Source organism: Oncorhynchus kisutch, unplaced genomic scaffold, assembly GCF_002021735.2.
Source record: "Oncorhynchus kisutch isolate 150728-3 unplaced genomic scaffold, Okis_V2 Okis04b-Okis11a_hom, whole genome shotgun sequence".
Taxonomy (NCBI): domain Eukaryota; kingdom Metazoa; phylum Chordata; class Actinopteri; order Salmoniformes; family Salmonidae; genus Oncorhynchus; species Oncorhynchus kisutch.
The window spans coordinates 4,420,795-4,438,507 of NW_022261981.1; the positions used below are offsets into that span (position 1 = coordinate 4,420,795).

The 17,713-nt window shown below is 49.7% G+C and overlaps 1 protein-coding gene across 1 annotated transcript; it reads left to right on the top strand.

The window, feature by feature from the left end:
• Positions 1-860: 860 nt before the first annotated feature.
• On the top strand, positions 861-13,763 carry LOC109878216 (vegetative cell wall protein gp1-like). The gene is made up of 4 exons (XM_031813052.1): positions 861-977; positions 4,029-4,340; positions 4,481-5,469; positions 13,154-13,763. Exons 1-4 carry the CDS (start codon positions 861-863, stop codon positions 13,761-13,763), a joined length of 2,028 nt encoding a protein of 675 aa, XP_031668912.1.
• Positions 13,764-17,713: the final 3,950 nt, after the last annotated feature.

Genomic DNA, 17,713 nt, shown 5'->3' on the forward strand with positions numbered 1-17,713 from the left:
TTAACTACTGTACTACTACTACTACTACTACTACTACTAAACACTACTAATACCACTACTACTACTACTACTACTACTACTACTACTATGAGGTTAACTACTGTACTACTGCTACTACTACTACTACTACTACTACTACTACTATGAGACCCGACAGGGAAAAAAAAACCCGCCCTCAAGGCGGTGCTGTGCCCGGGAGAAGGTCGATGTGGGGGAAGAGATGTGGTGCGGGCCTTGTTGAAAACCTCCCAGAGGTCCTGATAATCGGCAGGGACGGCAGAGAGATCCGGGGCAGGCTGCGCCGACTTCAGATATTGCACATTTAGCAGAATGGGCTCCAACCCATGATAGAACCAGTAGCCCAGTCGAATCAGTGGATTGTGCCTCTGGAGCCATGAAAACCAACACCACGGGCACATGAGGAGATTCGATGATCAGGAACTGCATAGACTTACTGTGATTACCTGACCTTCACAGGTTGATAGGAACCATATTGTGGGTGACTCTGCCAACAGAGCGCCCATCCAGACGTCCACGGGAATGAAGAGGGGTTGTGTGGAGATTCCCAGCTCCAACACCAGGGTAGCGTCCATAAAGGACTCGTTGGCCCCAGAGTCAATGAGCACCCGGAGATATTTTGACCGGTCCACCCACCTCAGGATGGCATGGAGAGGGGTGCGAGTAATGGGAGATTAGAAACTCCCCGTACGGCTCACTAGCGTACTCGTACCTACTGATGAGCATGGTCTTTTAATGGACAAGTAGATATGTAATGTCCTGTTGTTCCACAATACAGACAGCTCTTGGTGCTCAGTCTGCATAAGCGTTCAGCAGGAGACAATCTAGCCCTGGCCAGTTGCATGGACTCCGGAGGAGGCGAGTCGATAGCCCTCAGCGTTCCAGATGGAACTCGGGTGACATCGGATTCTTCCTGTAATGTAGACGCCAGGGACTTCCGGGATTCCTCGGGTGGCAAGGTGGGAACCGTGGACGAGCGAGTGTGACCGGGAACAGACCTCTTCTCCCTCCTACGTTCACGTAGATGCCTAGCGATCCGTATGGTCAAGGCAAAGAGAGAGTCGATGTCCAAGGGAAGCACCCAGGCTGCGAGCTCATCTTCAACCATCTCTGATAATCCATGAAGGAACGTGTCTAATAGGGATTCTGGGTTCCAGGCACTCTCAGCAGCCAAAGTGCGAAAATCTACCACGTAGTCTGCTACACTACCGGAGTCTTAACGCAGTTGAAATAGCTTCCGAGCAACCTCTCTCCAGGACAATGGAGAATCAAAAACCTTTCTAACCTCCGCCACAAACTCCTCCAGACTGAGGCAAACGGTGGATTGTTGCTCTGACAACCGCCGTAGCTCAGGCCTCCCGGACATCAGCATTATCAGGTACGCTATAAGGGAGCACTGGGAGAGAAACACCCGGCAGGTTCCTGGATCTCCAGCATAGCGCTCCGTAGGAGGTAAGTGGGGTCCTCGGGAAGCCGGGGTAGGCTGGGGAAAAGTGCCGCTGGTAGCGGGATTACTGAGAGTCTGGCAGGTTACCGCTGTAGTTTGCTGGGGAATTTCTCCAGCAATGCAGTGAAGCATTGCTTCCGTGGCGTTGCACCCAGGTCTGGAGTTCTGACGTTTTGAAGTAACTCCTCGTGTCTTCAGATGACAGCTCCTTGGAAGGAGACAGCGTTGCCGAGCTGGTCCGAGTCAGTTGTGCAGTCATGGCCAGTTCTTTCTATCACGATTCAGGATAAGACCCAGATGCAGACACAGGAGAGTTTGATGCTTAGATATTTGTTTTAACACAAGGGTCAAGCAAAGGGCAAGTTGAGGGCAGGCATAGGTTTGAAATTCAGGTTAGAGACAGGCAGGTACAGGAAGGCAGGCAGGCGACCTGACAAGAAAAGACGAACTGGCAACAGACAAATGGAAAACGCAGGTATAAATAAGCAGGAAATAATGGAGAATGGAGACACCTGGTGGGGGGGTGGAGACACCTGGTGGGGGGGGTGGAGACACCTGGTGGGGGGGTGGAGACACCTGTTGGGGGGGGGTGGAGACACCTGGTGGGGGGGGTGGAGACACCTGGTGGGGGGGTGGAGACACCTGGTGGGGGGGTGGAGACACCTGTTGGGGGGGGGGGGTGGAGACACCTGGTGGGGGGGGTGGAGACACCTGGTGGGGGGGGTGGAGACACCTGGTGGGGGGGTGGAGACACCTGGTGGGGGGTGGAGACACCTGGTGGGGGGGTGGAGACACCTGGTGGGGGGGGGGGGGGGGGTGGAGACACCTGGTGGGGGGGGGTGGAGACCTCTGGTGGGGGGGGGGGGGGGGGGGGGGGGGACACACCTGGTGGGGGGGGGGGGGGGAGACAAGCACAAGACAGGTAAAACAGATCAGGTTGTGGCAACTTCTACTACGAAGCAAACCTCAAATTTTCAACACTAGCTTCTAACAATTCCAACTTCTAAACTTCTTCCTCTACCATAACAATACTTTTGGTCAACCGGCAGGTTTTAACGTTGTTTGTTGTTACGGGTTGAGAGCTACAGATGTCAACAGAAGACGAGGGTTCATAAAAAAGTATGTCAGATTTGAGTAGTTGTTCTTTCAGCAAGCACACCTACTAAAGAAGATATACATGAGAGTGTGACTGCTGAATCAAGTCACAGTAATAAATAAATAAGTCAAAGACCAGAACGTGACTGCTGAAGCAGGTCACACTAATGAACTGATGTCGTTGTAGTAAAGTAATCAACCATATATTCTGTTTCAGACCTTCATGTATGTGTGTGTGTGTGTGTGTCTGTGCATGCGTATGTGTGTGTGTTTGTGTGTGTCTGTGCATATGTACGTATGTATGTATGTGTGTGTGTGTGTGTGTGTCTGTGTGTGTGTGTGTACGTGTGTGTGTGTGTGTTTGTGTGTGTCTGTGCATGCGTATGTGTGTGTGTTTGTGTGTGTCTGTGCATATGTACGTATGTATGTATGTGTGTGTGTGTGTGTGTGTGTGTGTGTGTGTGTCTGTGCATACGTATGTGTGTGTGTTCATGTGTGAGTCTGTGCATATGTATGTATGTATATGTGTGTGTGTGTGTGTACGTGTGTGTGTGTGTGAGTCTGTGTGTGTGTGTTTGTGTGTGTCTGTGCATGCGTATGTGTGTGTGTTCATGTGTGAGTCTGTGCATATGTACGTGTGTGTGTGTGTGTGTGTGTGTCTGTGTGTGTGTGTGTGTGTACGTGTGTGTGTTTGTGTGTGTCTGTGCATGCGTATGTGTGTGTGTTTGTGTGTGTCTGTGCATATGTACGTATGTATGTATGTGTGTGTGTGTGTGTGTGTGTGTGTGTGTGTGTGTGTGTGTGTGTGTCTGTGCATACGTATGTGTGTGTGTTCATGTGTGAGTCTGTGCATATGTATGTATGTATATGTGTGTGTGTGTGTGTACGTGTGTGTGTGTGAGTCTGTGTGTGTGTGTTTGTGTGTGTCTGTGCATGCGTATGTGTGTGTGTTCATGTGTGAGTCTGTGCATATGTACGTGTGTGTGTGTGTGTGTGTGTGTCTGTGTGTCATATCCCTCTCCCACACAGAAAGGAGCCCGTAGGGACCGTCTAGAGCCCTGTCTAAAAGTCACAGTAACACCCCGTCACACCAAATGTTAGCATTTCACAGAACTGATAGTTAGACGACGGCGTAAAGACCACAGATATGTCACATTCAATTTGAATATGAGATGTCAAACAACCCACTGTCTCACCGCCCGCCATGCAGTGACTGCCTCCTCCTCCTCCTCCTCCTCATCCTTCTCCACTATGTCTCCCTCCTCCTCTTCCTCCCCCTCCTCCCCATGCTCTTCCCCCTCCCCCTCCTCCTCCACTTCGTACTCTTCTCCCTCTTCCTCCCCTCCTCTTCATCCCCCTCTTTTCTCATTCTCCTCTTCCGCTCGGCAGACTGCCAAAGGCCGCATAGGAGTAGAAGGAAGAGAGAACACACTGCCTGCCCCAGGTCCCTCCCTACTGCCTGCCCCAGGTCCCTCCCTACTTCCTGCCCCAGGTCCCTCCCTACTGCCTGCCCCAGGTCCCTCCCTCCTGCCTGCCCCAGGTCCCTCCCAACTGCCTGCCCCAGATCACTCCCTACTGCCTTCCCCAGGTCCCTCCCTACTGCCTTCCCCAGATCACTCCCTACTGCCTGCCCCAGATCCCTCCCTACTGCCTGCCCCAAATCACTCCCTACTGCCTGCCCCAGGTCCCTCCCTACTGCCTGCCCCAGATCACTCCCTACTGCCTGCACCAAATTACTCCCTACTGCCTGCCCCAGATCACTCCCTACTGCCTGCCCCAGGTCCCTCCCTACTGCCTTCCCTAGATCACTCCCTACTGCCTGCCCCAGATCACTCCCTACTGCCTGCCCCAGGTCCCTCCCTACTGCCTTCCCCATATCCCCCCACTACCTGCCCCAGATCCCCCCACTACCTGCCCCAGATCACCCCACTACCTGCCCCAGATTCCCTCACTACCTGCCCCAGATCCCTCCATACTGCCTGCCCCAGATCCCCCCACTGCCTGCCCCAGACCCCCCCCCCCCACTGCCTGCCCCAGATCCGTCCATACTGCCTGCCCCAGATCCCCCCACTGCCTGCCCCAGATCACTCCCTACTTCCTGCCCCAGATTCCCCCACTGCCTTCCCCATATCCCCCCACTGCCTGCCCCAGATCCCTCCCTACTGCCTGCCCCAGATCCCCCCACTGCCTGCCCCAGATCACTCCCTACTTCCTGCCCCAGATCCCCCCACTGCCTGCCCCAGATCCCCCCACTACCTTCCCCAGATCCCCCCCACTACCTGCCCCATATCCCCCACTGCCCCAGATCCCCCACTGCCTGCTCCAGATCCCCCCACTGCCTTCCCCAGATCCCCCCACTGCCTTCCCCAGATCCCCCCACTACCTTCCCCAGATCCCCCACTGCCCCATATCCCCCACTGCCCCATTGCAGCACCGATGCACTGCGCCACCGTACCCCAGGTCCCTCCCTACTGCCTTCCCCAGATCACTGCCTGCCCCAGATCCCTCCCACTGCCTGCCCCAAATCACTCCCTACTGCCTGCCCCAGGTCCCTCCCTACTGCCTGCCCCAGATCACTCCCTACTGCCTGCCCCATATCCCCCACTGCCCCAGATCCCCCACTGCCTGCCCCAGATCCACCCCACTGCCTGCCCCAGATCCCCCCCACTACCTTCCCCAGATCCCCCACTGCCTGCCCCAGATCCCCCCACTACCTTCCCCAGATCCCCCCCACTACCTGCCCCATATCCCCCACTGCCCCAGATCCCCCACTGCCTGCTCCAGATCCCCCCACTGCCTTCCCCAGATCCCCCCACTGCCTTCCCCAGATCCCCCCACTACCTTCCCCAGATCCCCCACTGCCCCATATCCCCCACTGCCCCATTGCAGCACCGATGCACTGCGCCACCGTACCCTCTCTCTGCCCGCCCCCACTCCGGCACACACACACTGCCTTCTTTATGTATTTGTTCCTCCTTGGTTGTTTAGACCCCATTAGGGAGCTAATTGTGATGAGGCTGAGGTCTGGGGTATTGTAGTAAAGTACAGTTAGTTCATGGCTAATTGCTCCAACAGCTGCTGGTGGTTATGAAAACGAGCAAGAAGGAGGAACAGAGGAGAGGAGAGAAGGGGTCTCTTCTACAGCGCTGGTCCCAGCTCCGGTGCACTCTAGGCTGGGCGTAGTGGAGCACCACCAGGGTCTCTCTGGAGTGCGACGCAGAACAGAACAGGCATCCGGATAAATCACCATACTCTCTGAGGAGCCTGATGTTTTATTTTTTCTGTGTGTGTGTGTGTGCATGCGTTTATGCATGTGCGCATGTGTGTGTGTGTGCATGCGTTTATGCATGTGCGCATGTGTGTGTGTGTGCATGCGTTTATGCATGTGCGCATGTGTGTGTGACAGTATCTCTCCATGTTTTTATTTCTGGCAACCTCCCCAGCCCTTCTCCATATTCCCATATGAGCCAGCAGACCCCCCTTTGGGCTAGCAGTGCTTCATGTGTGACAGTTAGCATGTGGCGGAACCCTCTGATGTGGAAGGAAGTGAACGGTGGGTTTGGTGCCAGCTCCACCACAGAGTAGAGCAGAGGAGGGATATCACAGAGGCTGCTGCTGCCAATAGCCTGGTGCTCTGGATGAAAGCCTTGGCGATAAGTCCTGATCCTGTAACCATGCAGGTGAAGGGTGGAGGAATGTGGATAGGGTCCAATGTATTTCAGCCAATAAGATTGTCCCTTTAGCAACTCTGCAGGGTCCAGAGTCGCTACTCTCCTCCTGTTCTCTCTGTTCCACTTCCCTATTAGCTTTAGGCACTTTATCAATTTGTAACTAGCTAGGTAGAACAACCACATATCACAGGCATAGTCAGTACACTTCTCCTCAGTAAAGTAGCCATCAGCGAGGTGGGGTGCTTTGTGGTTATTTAAGAGAGTCTTCGAAGAAAGTAGGGTTTCAGATATTTTCTGAAGATGGGCAGGGACTCTGCTGGCCTATCTTCAGGGGTTCGCTTGTTCCACCGTTGTGGTGCCAGGACTACGCCTCAGGATAAGACCAAGATGCAAACACAGGAGGTAGATAGTTTGAATCTACAGGCAGAGGTTCGTAATCCAGATCAGAGTCAGGCAGGTACCGGACTTCTGGCAGGTTCAGGGTCAGGACAGGCAGAAAGGTTTGAACCGGGAAGAGTAGAAACAAAATCTTGAGAACAAGAAACCGGGAAACACGCGGGTACGACCTGACAAGACAAGACGAACTGGATACGGACAAACAGAAAATGCATGTATAAATACACAGGAGATAAAGTGGGGGAAATGGGCAACACCTGGTGGGGGGGGTGGAGACAAGCACAAGACAGGTGAAACTGATCAGGGTGTGACACCAGGACAGAGAAGAGTTGGACTGGGCTGAGCAGGGTCTGACATCCCATTAGGGGTAGGAGGGCCAAGAGTCCAGAGGTGGCAGGACTTGGGTTGGGAGGAAGGTTTGAGCATACCCTGCAGTTAGGGAGGGGCAGTTCCTGTTGCTGCTACGTAGGCAAGCACCATGGTCTTGTAGTGGATGCGAGCTTTGACTGGAAGCTAGTGGAGGACCGGGGTGACATGGGAGAGCATGAGAAGGTTGAAAACCAAACGGGCTGCAGCGTATTTGGATACATTTCAGAGGTTTGTTGTCACGAGCCCAGAACCCAGCCAACAGCGAGTTGCAGTAGTCCAGACGGGAGATGACAGGTGCCTGGATTAGGACATGTGCTGCTTCCTGTGTGAGGTAGGGTCATACTATGCAGATGTTGTAGAGCATGAACCTGCAGGAACATGGTAGTAGGTACACCATATTTCTAGCTCTAGCTTAACATGGTAACAGCTATATCATAACTCTAGCTTTTAACATGGTAGTAGATACACAATAGCTCTAGCCTAGCATGGTAGTAGCTATATCATAACTCTAGCCTGGCTCTAGTCTAGCATGGTAGTAGATCTCCCATAGCTCTAGCATAGCTCTAGCCTAGAATTGTAGTCGCTATATCATAACTGTAGCCTAGCTCTAGCCTAACACGGTAGTAGCTACACCATAGTTATATTCTAGCATAGTAGTAGCTACACCATTGCTCTAGCCTAGCATAGTAGTAGCTACACCATAGCTCTAGCCTAGCATGGTAGTAGCGTCACCGTAGCTCTAGCCTAGCATTGTAGTAGCGTCACTGTAGCTCTAGCCTAGCATTGTAGTAGCTACACCATTGCTCTAGCCTAGCATGTTAGTAGCTACACCATAGTTCGAGCCTAGCTCTAGCCTAGCATGATAGTAGCTACACCATAGCTCTAGCCTAGCATGATAGTAGCTACACCATAGTTCTAGCCTAGCTCTAGCCTAGCATGATAGTAGCTACACCATAGCTCTAGCCTAGCATGATAGTAGCTACACCATAGTTCTATTCTAGCATGGTAGTAGCTACAACACCGTAGCTCTAGCCTAGCATTTTAGTAGCGTCACCGTAGCTCTAGCCTAGCATTGTAGTAGCTATATCATAGCTCTAGCCTAGCATGGTAGTAGCTACACCATAGTTCTATTCTAGCATGATAGTAGCTACACCATAGCTCTAGCCTAGCATGGTAGTAGCTACACCATAGCTCTAGCCTAGCATGGTAGTAGCTACACCATAGTTCTATTCTAGCATGATAGTAGCTACACCATAGCTCTTAGCCTACGTCTACCTGACTTGACTGCTCATTTATTCTGTTCATACTAGCCACGCTGATGATGAATGTCCCACGGACTGCACATGTGTTAAAATATTCATCAATCAGGGCGCGCCAATTTAGAAAGGAGGAAAACCAATAGAATGTTCCGTGGCAACGGTCATGGGATATTTATATGAATATTTAGGCCGTGGGTGGTACATTGAGATTAATCTGTGCCTTAGTCACTTTTTAACCAATTGCATTTATTATTTTTCCTTTATATTGAGCAGGGAGAAGGAGAGTAGAGGGGGAGGAGAGAATGAAGGGGGAGAGAGGCGGAGGAAAGTGGGAGACAATATGTGAAGGTCTTTGATGTGGTCGGCTGTGGAAATGGACTCAGGATTTCTCCAGTGGTGTTTTAGAATTCAAAAAAGTAATGTCGGTCGGGGCTCTAAGAAAATCCTCATTTCATATGTATATAATACTTGTTGATTACCAGAAAGCTGCAGAACTGTCTGGATAAGTAATTTTAGATTGTTGTTCATTAAAACTACTTAATGCTACTAAAATGCTGCTATTTCCTTTGTGCTTTTGCAAAAATCAAATTTTCAGTATCATGAAATCAGACCTATTTTGTCTCGAACACAGATGGTTACCAGAGGTACTTGATTAATCAATGCTCCTTACAGTTCCTAACAGTGCATTTCTGTACTGACAGGATTTTCTCTCTCTCTCTTCCTTCCCACTATCTCAATCTCCCTCCCTCTCTCTCTCTCTCTCTCCCTCTCTCTCTCTCCTTTCCCCCTATCTCAATCTCCCTCCCTCTCTCTCTCTCTCTCCCTCTCTCTCTCTCCTTTCCCCCTATCTCAATCTCTCTCTCTCTCTCTCCTTTCCCCCTATCTCAATCACTCTCTCTCTCTCTTCCTTCCCCCTATCTCAATCTCTCTCCCTCTCTCTCTTCCTTCCCCCTATCTCAATCACTCTCTCTCTCTCTTCCTTCCCCCTATCTCAATCTCTCTCTCTCTCTCCTTTCCCCCTATCTCAATCTCTCGCTCTCTCTCTTCCTTCCCCCTATCTCAATCACTCTCTCTCTCTCTTCCTTCCCCCTATCTCAATCTCTCTCCCTCTCTCTCTTCCTTCCCCCATCTCAATCTCTCTCCCTCTCTCTCTCTCCTGTCCCCTATCTCAATCTATCTCCCTCTCTCTCTCCTTTCCCCCTATCTCAATCTCTCTCCCTCTCCCTCTCTCTCTCTCTCTCCTGTCCCCCTATCTCAATCTCTCTCCCACTCTCTCTCTCCTGTCCCCCTATCTCAATCTCTCTCCCTCTCTCTCTCTCTTCCTTCCCCCTATCTCAATCTCTCTCCCTCTCTCTCTCCTTTCCCCCCTATCTCCCTCTCTCTCTCCTTTCCCCCTATCTCAATCTCTCTCCCTCTCCCTCTCTCTCTCTCTCTCCTGTCCCCCTATCTCAATCTCTCTCCCTCTCCCTCTCTCTCCTGTCCCCCTATCTCAATCTCTCTCCCTCTCTCTCTCTCCTTTCCACCTATCTCAATCTCTCTCCCTCTCTCTCTCTCCTTTCCACCTATCTCAATCTCTCTCCCTCTCTCCTTTCCACCTATCTCAATCTCTCTCCCTCTCTCTATCTCCTTTCCACCTATCTCAATCTCTCTCCCTCTCTCTCTCTCTCCTGTCCCCCTATCTCAATCTCTCTCCCTCTCTCCTGTCCCCCTATCTCAATCTCTCTCCCTCTCCTTCCCCCTATCTCAACCTCTCTCCCTCTCTCTCTCTCCTGTCCCCCTATCTCCAATCTCTCTCCCTCTCTCTCTTCCTTCCCCCAGCTCAATTCTTTCCCTCTCTCTCTATCTCAATCTCTCTCTCTCTCTCTCTCTCTCTCTCTCTCTCTCTCTCTCTCTCTCTCTCTCTCTCTCTCTCTCTCTCTCTCTCTCTCTCTCTCTCTCTCTCTTTATCTCTCTCTCTTTATCTCTCTGTCTCTCTCTCTTTATCTCTCTCTCTCTCTCTTTCTCTCTCTCTCTCTCTCTCTTTATCTCTCTCTCTCTCTCTCTCTCTTTATCTCTCTTTCTTTATCTCTCTCTTTCTTTATCTCTCTCTCTCTTTATCTCTCTCTCTCTCTCTCTTTATCTCTCTCTCTCTCTCTCTCTCTCTCTCTCTCTCTCTCTCTCTCTCTCTTTATCTCTCTCTCTTTATCTCTCTCTCTCTCTCTCTTTCTCTCTCTTTATCTCTCTCTCTCTCTTTATCTCTCTCTCTCTCTTTATCTCTCTCTCTCTCTTTATCTCTCTCTCTCTCTTTATCTCTCTCTCTCTCTCTCTCTCTCTCTCTCTTTATCTCTCTCTCTCTCTCTTTATCTCTCTCTCTCTCTCTTTATCTCTCTCTCTCTCTCTTTATCTCTCTCTCTCTCTCTCTCTCTCTCTCTCTCTCTCTCTCTCTCTCTCTCTCTCTCTCGCTCTTTATCTCTCTCTCTCTCTTTATCTCTCTCTCTTTATCTCTCTTTATCTCTCTTTGTCTCTCTCTCTCTCTTTTATCTCTCTCTCTCTCTCTCTCTCTGGTATATTATTGGCTATGTACAGTGTTGTAACAATGTGCAAATAGTTTAAATACGAAAGGAAAAATAAATAAACATAAAAATATAGGTATATTATTGGCTATGTACAGTGTTGTAACAATGTGCAAATAGTTTAAATACGAAAGGAAAAATAAATAAACATAAAAATATAGGTATATTATTGGCTATGTACAGTGTTGTAACAATGTGCAAATAGTTTAAATACGAAAGGAAAAATAAATAAACATAAAAATATAGGTATATTATTGGCTATGTACAGTGTTGTAACAATGTGCAAATAGTTTAAATACGAAAGGAAAAATAAATAAACATAAAAATATAGGTATATTATTGGCTATGTACAGTGTTGTAACAATGTGCAAATAGTTTAAATACGAAAGGAAAAATAAATAAACATAAAAATATAGGTTATATTTACAATGGTGGTTTTCTCTCTCTATCTCTGTCATCCCAGTTGCTGTTTACCCAGCAGAGTCACCCTCTCCTGGGGCAGGTATGACAGGAAGTGGGCCAGATGGCACGGGCCAGGTCTGGAGCATGTGACCTACTCTCTGGAGAATGTGAAGAAACTAAAGGTTAGGGAAGATGGGAAAAGGAGTCAGGGTGAAGGAAAAGAGACGATTAATGCAGAGAGTAGAGAAAGAAGAGGGAGAGGTGAGGATGAGATGGGAGGCGGGAAGGGCATAGGGGGCGAATAGAGGTGCCTTTAATATTTCTTCTTCTCTTAGGCCCTGTTTGAATACTTTAATGTCTCAACAAAGGGAGGAAGGAAGGTTGCATTTAAAAGCTATTTCAACAGGGCCCTGGTTTTGGACAATTTCTGTTTTGAATGAGTGAGTATTATAGAGCTCAACACTTTCCTCCTGTATGATCCATCTGTATGATCCATCTGTATGAACCATCTGTATGAACCATCTGTATGATCCATCTATATGAGCCATCTGTATGAGCCATCTGTATGAGCCATCTGTATGATCCATCTGTAAGATCCATCTGTAACTCTGTAACACTTCTTATGTAGTCCTGTCCACAGCCATGAACCAAATCCTATTTAATAAAGTCAGAGACAGAGAGGCCCTGTGGCTGCTATACCTCAGACCCCGAGGAAACCAGGCGGTCTCAGGTGGCTTGGAAAACACACATCCTTGTTTAACCAAGCAGGAAGCGAGCAGGAAGTTACAGTATCTGTAGTGTACAGTCAGTTCTCTTTTTAGACGCCGGAGATCTAGTAACTGTGGTAACGTTAAATGGATGTTTGTCATCATTAGAGGATTGTCTCTCGATCATAACATCTCTCTAGTCGCTCATCATATTGTAGAACTACAACTTCCTTTTGCATTTCATACATAACTCCCCCTCTCTTTCTCTTCCATCCTGCCTCTTGCTCCCTGCTCTAATTGGCTTTGATCTAAAATTGGCCGGGGTAAGAAGTCTGTCTTTTACAGTCACATTTTCATTTGGGGGGGGATTTGAACATATTGGAAGGGGGTTCATTTTCCACTTTGACTTCCCTGGGACACCGGGAGGGTTGAGCATATGGCGAACACCCTCGTCACTCCCCACAGCAGCAACCACCACACGGCCCGCCAGAGTCTCCAGCGACAACAGGAGGGACCATATTCCAATTTCTGCTTCCTGTCAGCGGCGAATCCCAGGGCGCTACCCTCACTCTCCGATCCTCCTCCCTGATCGGTCTCCCCCATCCCTGCTCCTCCAACATCTCTCTCCGCACACACACATACACATGCACACACACACACACATACACACGCACGCACACACACACACGAGAAGCAAATCAGCATCTCTGTATCACAGTCTGTTACTGTAGAAGGAAGAGTAAAATAACACTGCATTGTATTTCCCTCACACTTTACTGTATAAATGACGGTAGATCTGACAGTCAGACAGTCAGTGTTTATGGGTAACACTCAGTCAGTGAAATGTAGAGGCTAACTGGTGGAAAATGTCAAGACAAGTCTGATTCATTAAGCCAGTCTTTGTAAGACAAGTCTGATTCATTAAGCCAGTCTTAGTAAGACAAGTCTGATTCATTAAGCCTGTCTTAGTAAGACAAGTCTGATTCATTAAGCCAGTCTTAGTTAGACCATATAAGAAATAGATAAAACAATTTATTTCACCTTTATTTAACCAGGTAGGCCAGTTGAGAACAAGTTCTCATTTACAACTGCGACCTGCCCAAGATAAAGCAAAGCAGTTCGACACAAACAACAACAGAGTTACACATAAAATCAACAAACGTACAGTGAATAACACAAAATAAATATCTATGTACAGTGTGGGCAAATGGAGTAAGTGTCACGACCCCCACTGAAGGTGGCTCCCCTGCCTGTTCGGGCGGTTCTCGGCGGTCGCCGTCGCCGGTCTACCAGCCCCCACCGTCGCCGGTCTACCAGCCCCCACCGTCGCCGGTCTACCAGCCCCCACCGTCGCTGGTCTACCAGCCCCCACCGTCGCCGGTCTACCAGCCCCCCCCCCGCCGTCGCCGGTCTACCAGCCCCGGTCTACCAGCCCCCACCGTCGCAAGTCTACCAGCCCCGGTCTACCAGCCCCCACCGTCGCCGGTCTACCAGCCCCCACCGTCGCTGGTCTACCAGCCCCCACCGTCACCGGTCTACCAGCCCCCACCGTCGCCGGTCTACCAGCCCCCACCGTCGCCGGTCTACTAGCCCCCACCGTCGCCGGTCTACCAGCCCCCACGGTCGCCGGTCTACCAGCCCCCACCGTCGCCGGTCTACTAGCCCCCACCGTCGCCGGTCTACCAGCCCCCACCGTCGCCGGTCTACCAGCCCCCACCGTCGCCGGTCTACTAGCCCCCACCGTCGCCGGTCTACCAGCCCCGGTCTACCAGCCCCGGTCTACCAGCCCCGGTCTACCAGCCCCCACCGTCGCCGGTCTACCAGCCCCCACCGTCGCCGTCTACTAGACCCCACCGTCGCCGGTCTACCAGCCCCCACCAGCCCCGGTCTACCAGCCCCGGTCTACCAGCCCCGGTCCACCAGCCCCGGTCTACCAGCCCCGGTCTACCAGCCCCGGTCTACCAGCCCCGGTCTACCAGCCCCCACCGATCCCTTTTCCCTTTTCTGTTAGTTTAGTCTTATTAGTTGCACCTGTTCCTTTTTGTGTTTCTTGGTTTGTGTCTACTTCAACCTGTTAGGCTCGCTTAGGTTTGTGTCTACCTCAACCTGTTAGGCCTGCCTAGGTTTGTGTCTACTTCAACCTGTTAGGCCCGCTTAGGTTTGTGTCTACTTCAACCTGTTAGGCCTGCTTAGGTTGTGTCTACTTCAACCTGTTAGGCCTGCTTAGGTTTGTGTCTACTTCAACCTGTTAGGCCCGCTTAGGTTTGTGTCTACTTCAACCTGTTAGGCCCTGCTTAGGTTTGTGTCTACTTCAACCTGTTAGGCCTGCTTAGGTTTGTGTCTACTTCAACCTGTTAGGCCTGCTTAGGTTTGTGTCTACTTCAACCTGTTAGGCCTGCTTAGGTTTGTGTCTACTTCAACCTGTTAGGCCCGCTTAGGTTTGTGTCTACTTCAACCTGTTAGGCCCGCTTAGGTTTGTGTCTACTTCAACCTGTTAGGCCCGCTTAGGTTTTGTGTCTACTTCAACCTGTTAGGCCTGCTTAGGTTTGTGTCTACTTCAACCTGTTAGGCCTGCTTAGGTTTGTGTCTACTTCAACCTGTTAGGCCTGCTTAGGTTTGTGTCTACTTCAACCTGTTAGGCCCGCTTAGGTTTGTGTCTACTTCAACCTGTTAGGCCCGCTTAGGTTTGTGTCTACTTCAACCTGTTAGGCCCCGCTTAGGTTTGTGTCTACTTCAACCTGTTAGGCCCGCTTAGGTTTGTGTCTACTTCAACCTGTTAGGCCCGCTTAGGTTTGTGTCTACTTCAACCTGTTAGGCCTGCTTAGGTTTGTGTCTACTTCAACCTGTTAGGCCCGCTTAGGTTTGTGTCTACTTCAACCTGTTAGGCTCGCTTAGGTTTGTGTCTACTTCAACCTGTTAGGCTCGCTTAGGTTTGTGTCTACTTCAACCTGTTAGGCCCGCTTAGGTTTGTGTCTACTTCAACCTGTTAGGCCCGCTTAGGTTTGTGTCTACTTCAACCTGTTAGGCCCGCTTAGGTTTGTGTCTACTTCAACCTGTTAGGCCCGCTTAGGTTTGTGTCTACTTCAACCTGTTAGGCCCGCTTAGGTTTGTGCAGGATTATTTTGTTACTCTGTTGGTTGTGGATGTGTTTTCGTTTTGTTTTCTGCAGACTGTTTGTCCTGTGTTTTGGGCTGGTCAGTGTTATGGTTGTGGATGTGTTTTCGTTTTGTTTTCCGCAGACTGTTTGTCTTGTGTTTGGGCTGGTCAGTGTTATGGTTGTGGATGTGTTTTCGTTTTGTTTTCTGCAGACTGTTTGTCCTGTGTTTGGGCTGGTCAGTGTTATGGTTGTGGATGTGTTTTCGTTTTGTTTTCTGTGGACTGTTTGTCCTGTGTTTGGGCTGGTCAGTGTTATGGTTGTGGATGTGTTTTCGTTTTGTTTTCTGCGGACTGTTTGTCCTGTGTTTTGGGCTGGTCAGTGTTATGCGCCCTGTAATTTGGCGTGACCGTTTGTGCCGGAGAATAAATAATTACATTTCACCGAACCCTCTGCTCTCTGCGCCTGACTCCTACCCACCACTCCTAGTAAACCCTCTGCTCTCTGCGCCTGACTCCTACCCACCACTCCTAGTAAACCCTGACAGTAAGATCAGGGAGGTAAGGGAATAAATAGGCCATAGTGGCGAAATAATTACAATTTAGCAAATAAAGACTGGAGTGACAGATGTGCAGAAGATGAATGTGCAAGTAGAGATACTGGGGTGCAAAGGAGCTAAAAATATAAATAAATAAACAATATGGGGATGAGGAAGTTGGTTGGGCTATTTACAGATGGGCTGTGTACAGGTGCAATGATCTGTAAGCTGCTCTGATAGCTGATGCTTAAAGTTAGTGAGGGAGATATAAGTCTCCAGCTTCAGTGATTTTTGCAATTCGTTCCAGTCTTTGGCAGCAGAGAACTGGAAGGAAAGGCGGCCAAAGGAGGAATTGGCTTTGGGGGTGACCAGTGAAATATACCTGCTGGAGCGCGTGCTATATATTTTATTGCATCCTATATAATCTATCATTATTAATTGTACAGAATATTAATGTTACATAAATGTTTCTGTGTGGCTTAGAATGTAAATTCATTTCGTTCGGTTTTTGGGTTAATTAGGGTTAGCGTAAGGGTGAGGGAAAATAGGATTTTGAATGGGACTGCATTGTGTGTCGCCACAAGGTTAGCAGTACAAGACTGTGTGTGTGTGTGTGTGTGTGTGTGTGTGTGTGTGTGTGTGTGTGTGTGTGTGTGTGTGTGTGTGTGAGAGAGAGTGGGGATCCATGTTTTATATGTTTACATGGATGGTCTCCTGTGTTTACATTACCACCACCGTACTGACATACGCCACATTACCACCACCGTACTGACATACGCCACATTACCACCACCGTACTGACATACTCTACATTACCACCACTGTACTGACATACTCTACATTACCACCACCGTACTGACATACACCACATTACCACCACCATACTGACATACACCACATTACCACCACCATACTGACATACTCCACATTACCACCACCGTACTGACATACGCCACATTACCACACCGTACTGACATACTCTACATTACCACCACTGTACTGACATACTCCACATTACCACCACCGTACTGAGGTGCTTTACATTACCACACCGTACTGAGGTGCTTTACATTACCACCATCGTACTGACATACTCCACATTACCACCACCGTACTGAGGTGCTTTACATTACCATCATCGTACTGACATACTCCACATTACCACCACCGTACTGACATACTCCACATTACCACCATCGTACTGACATACTCCACATTACCACACCGTACTGACATACTCCACATTACCACCATCGTACTGATATACTCCACATTACCACCATCGTACTGACATACTCCACATTACCACCATCGTACTGATATACTCCACATTACCACCATCGTACTGATATACTCCACATTACCACACCGTACTGATATACTCCACATTACCACCACCATAATGGCATACTCCACATTACCACACCGTACTGACATACTCTACATTACCACCACCTTCCCGAGGTGCTTTACATCACAGCCACAATACTATAATTGTGTCAACCCCTTCCAGGGATGTTTTCATGCTTTTATCCTTAAATACGTTTTCTCTGAATGTTCAGCTTCAGATTACCATACATTATCCCCACCATCACCGGGGCTGTTGCCATACATTATCCCCACCATCACCGGGGCTGTTGCCACACATTATCCCCACCATCACCGGGGCTGTTACCACACATTATCCCCACCGTCACCAGGGCTATTACCATACATTATCCCCACCATCACCGGGGCTGTTGCCACACATTATCCCCACCATCACCGAGGCTGTTACCATACATTATCCCCACCATCACCGGGGCTGTTACCATACATTATCCCCACCATCACTGGGGCTGTTGCCATACATTATCACCACCATCACCGGGCTGTTGCTGTACATTATCCCCACCATCACCGGGGCTGTTACCGTACATTATCCCCACCATCACTGGGGCTGTTGCCATGCATTATCACCACCATCACCGGGCTGTTGCTGTACATTATCCCCGCCATCATTGGGGCTGTTGCTATACATTATCACCACCATCACCGGGCTGTTGCTGTACATTATCCCCACCATCACCGGGGCTGTTACCATACATTATCCCCACCATCACTGGGGCTGTTGCCATACATTATCACCACCATCACCGGGCTGTTGCTGTACATTATCCCCACCA

Bases quoted from the DNA above. Each gene is read 5' to 3' on its own strand.
- LOC109878216 (XM_031813052.1), top strand. From the start codon at position 861: ATGGACTCCGGAGGAGGCGAGTCGATAGCCCTCAGCGTTCCAGATGGA. The intron at 978-4,028 runs GTGGGAACCGTG...TGCCTGCCCCAG, and splicing joins GGGATTCCTCGGGTGGCAAG to GTCCCTCCCTACTTCCTGCC. The intron at 5,470-13,153 runs GTACCCTCTCTC...CCCCCACTGAAG, and splicing joins CACCGATGCACTGCGCCACC to GTGGCTCCCCTGCCTGTTCG.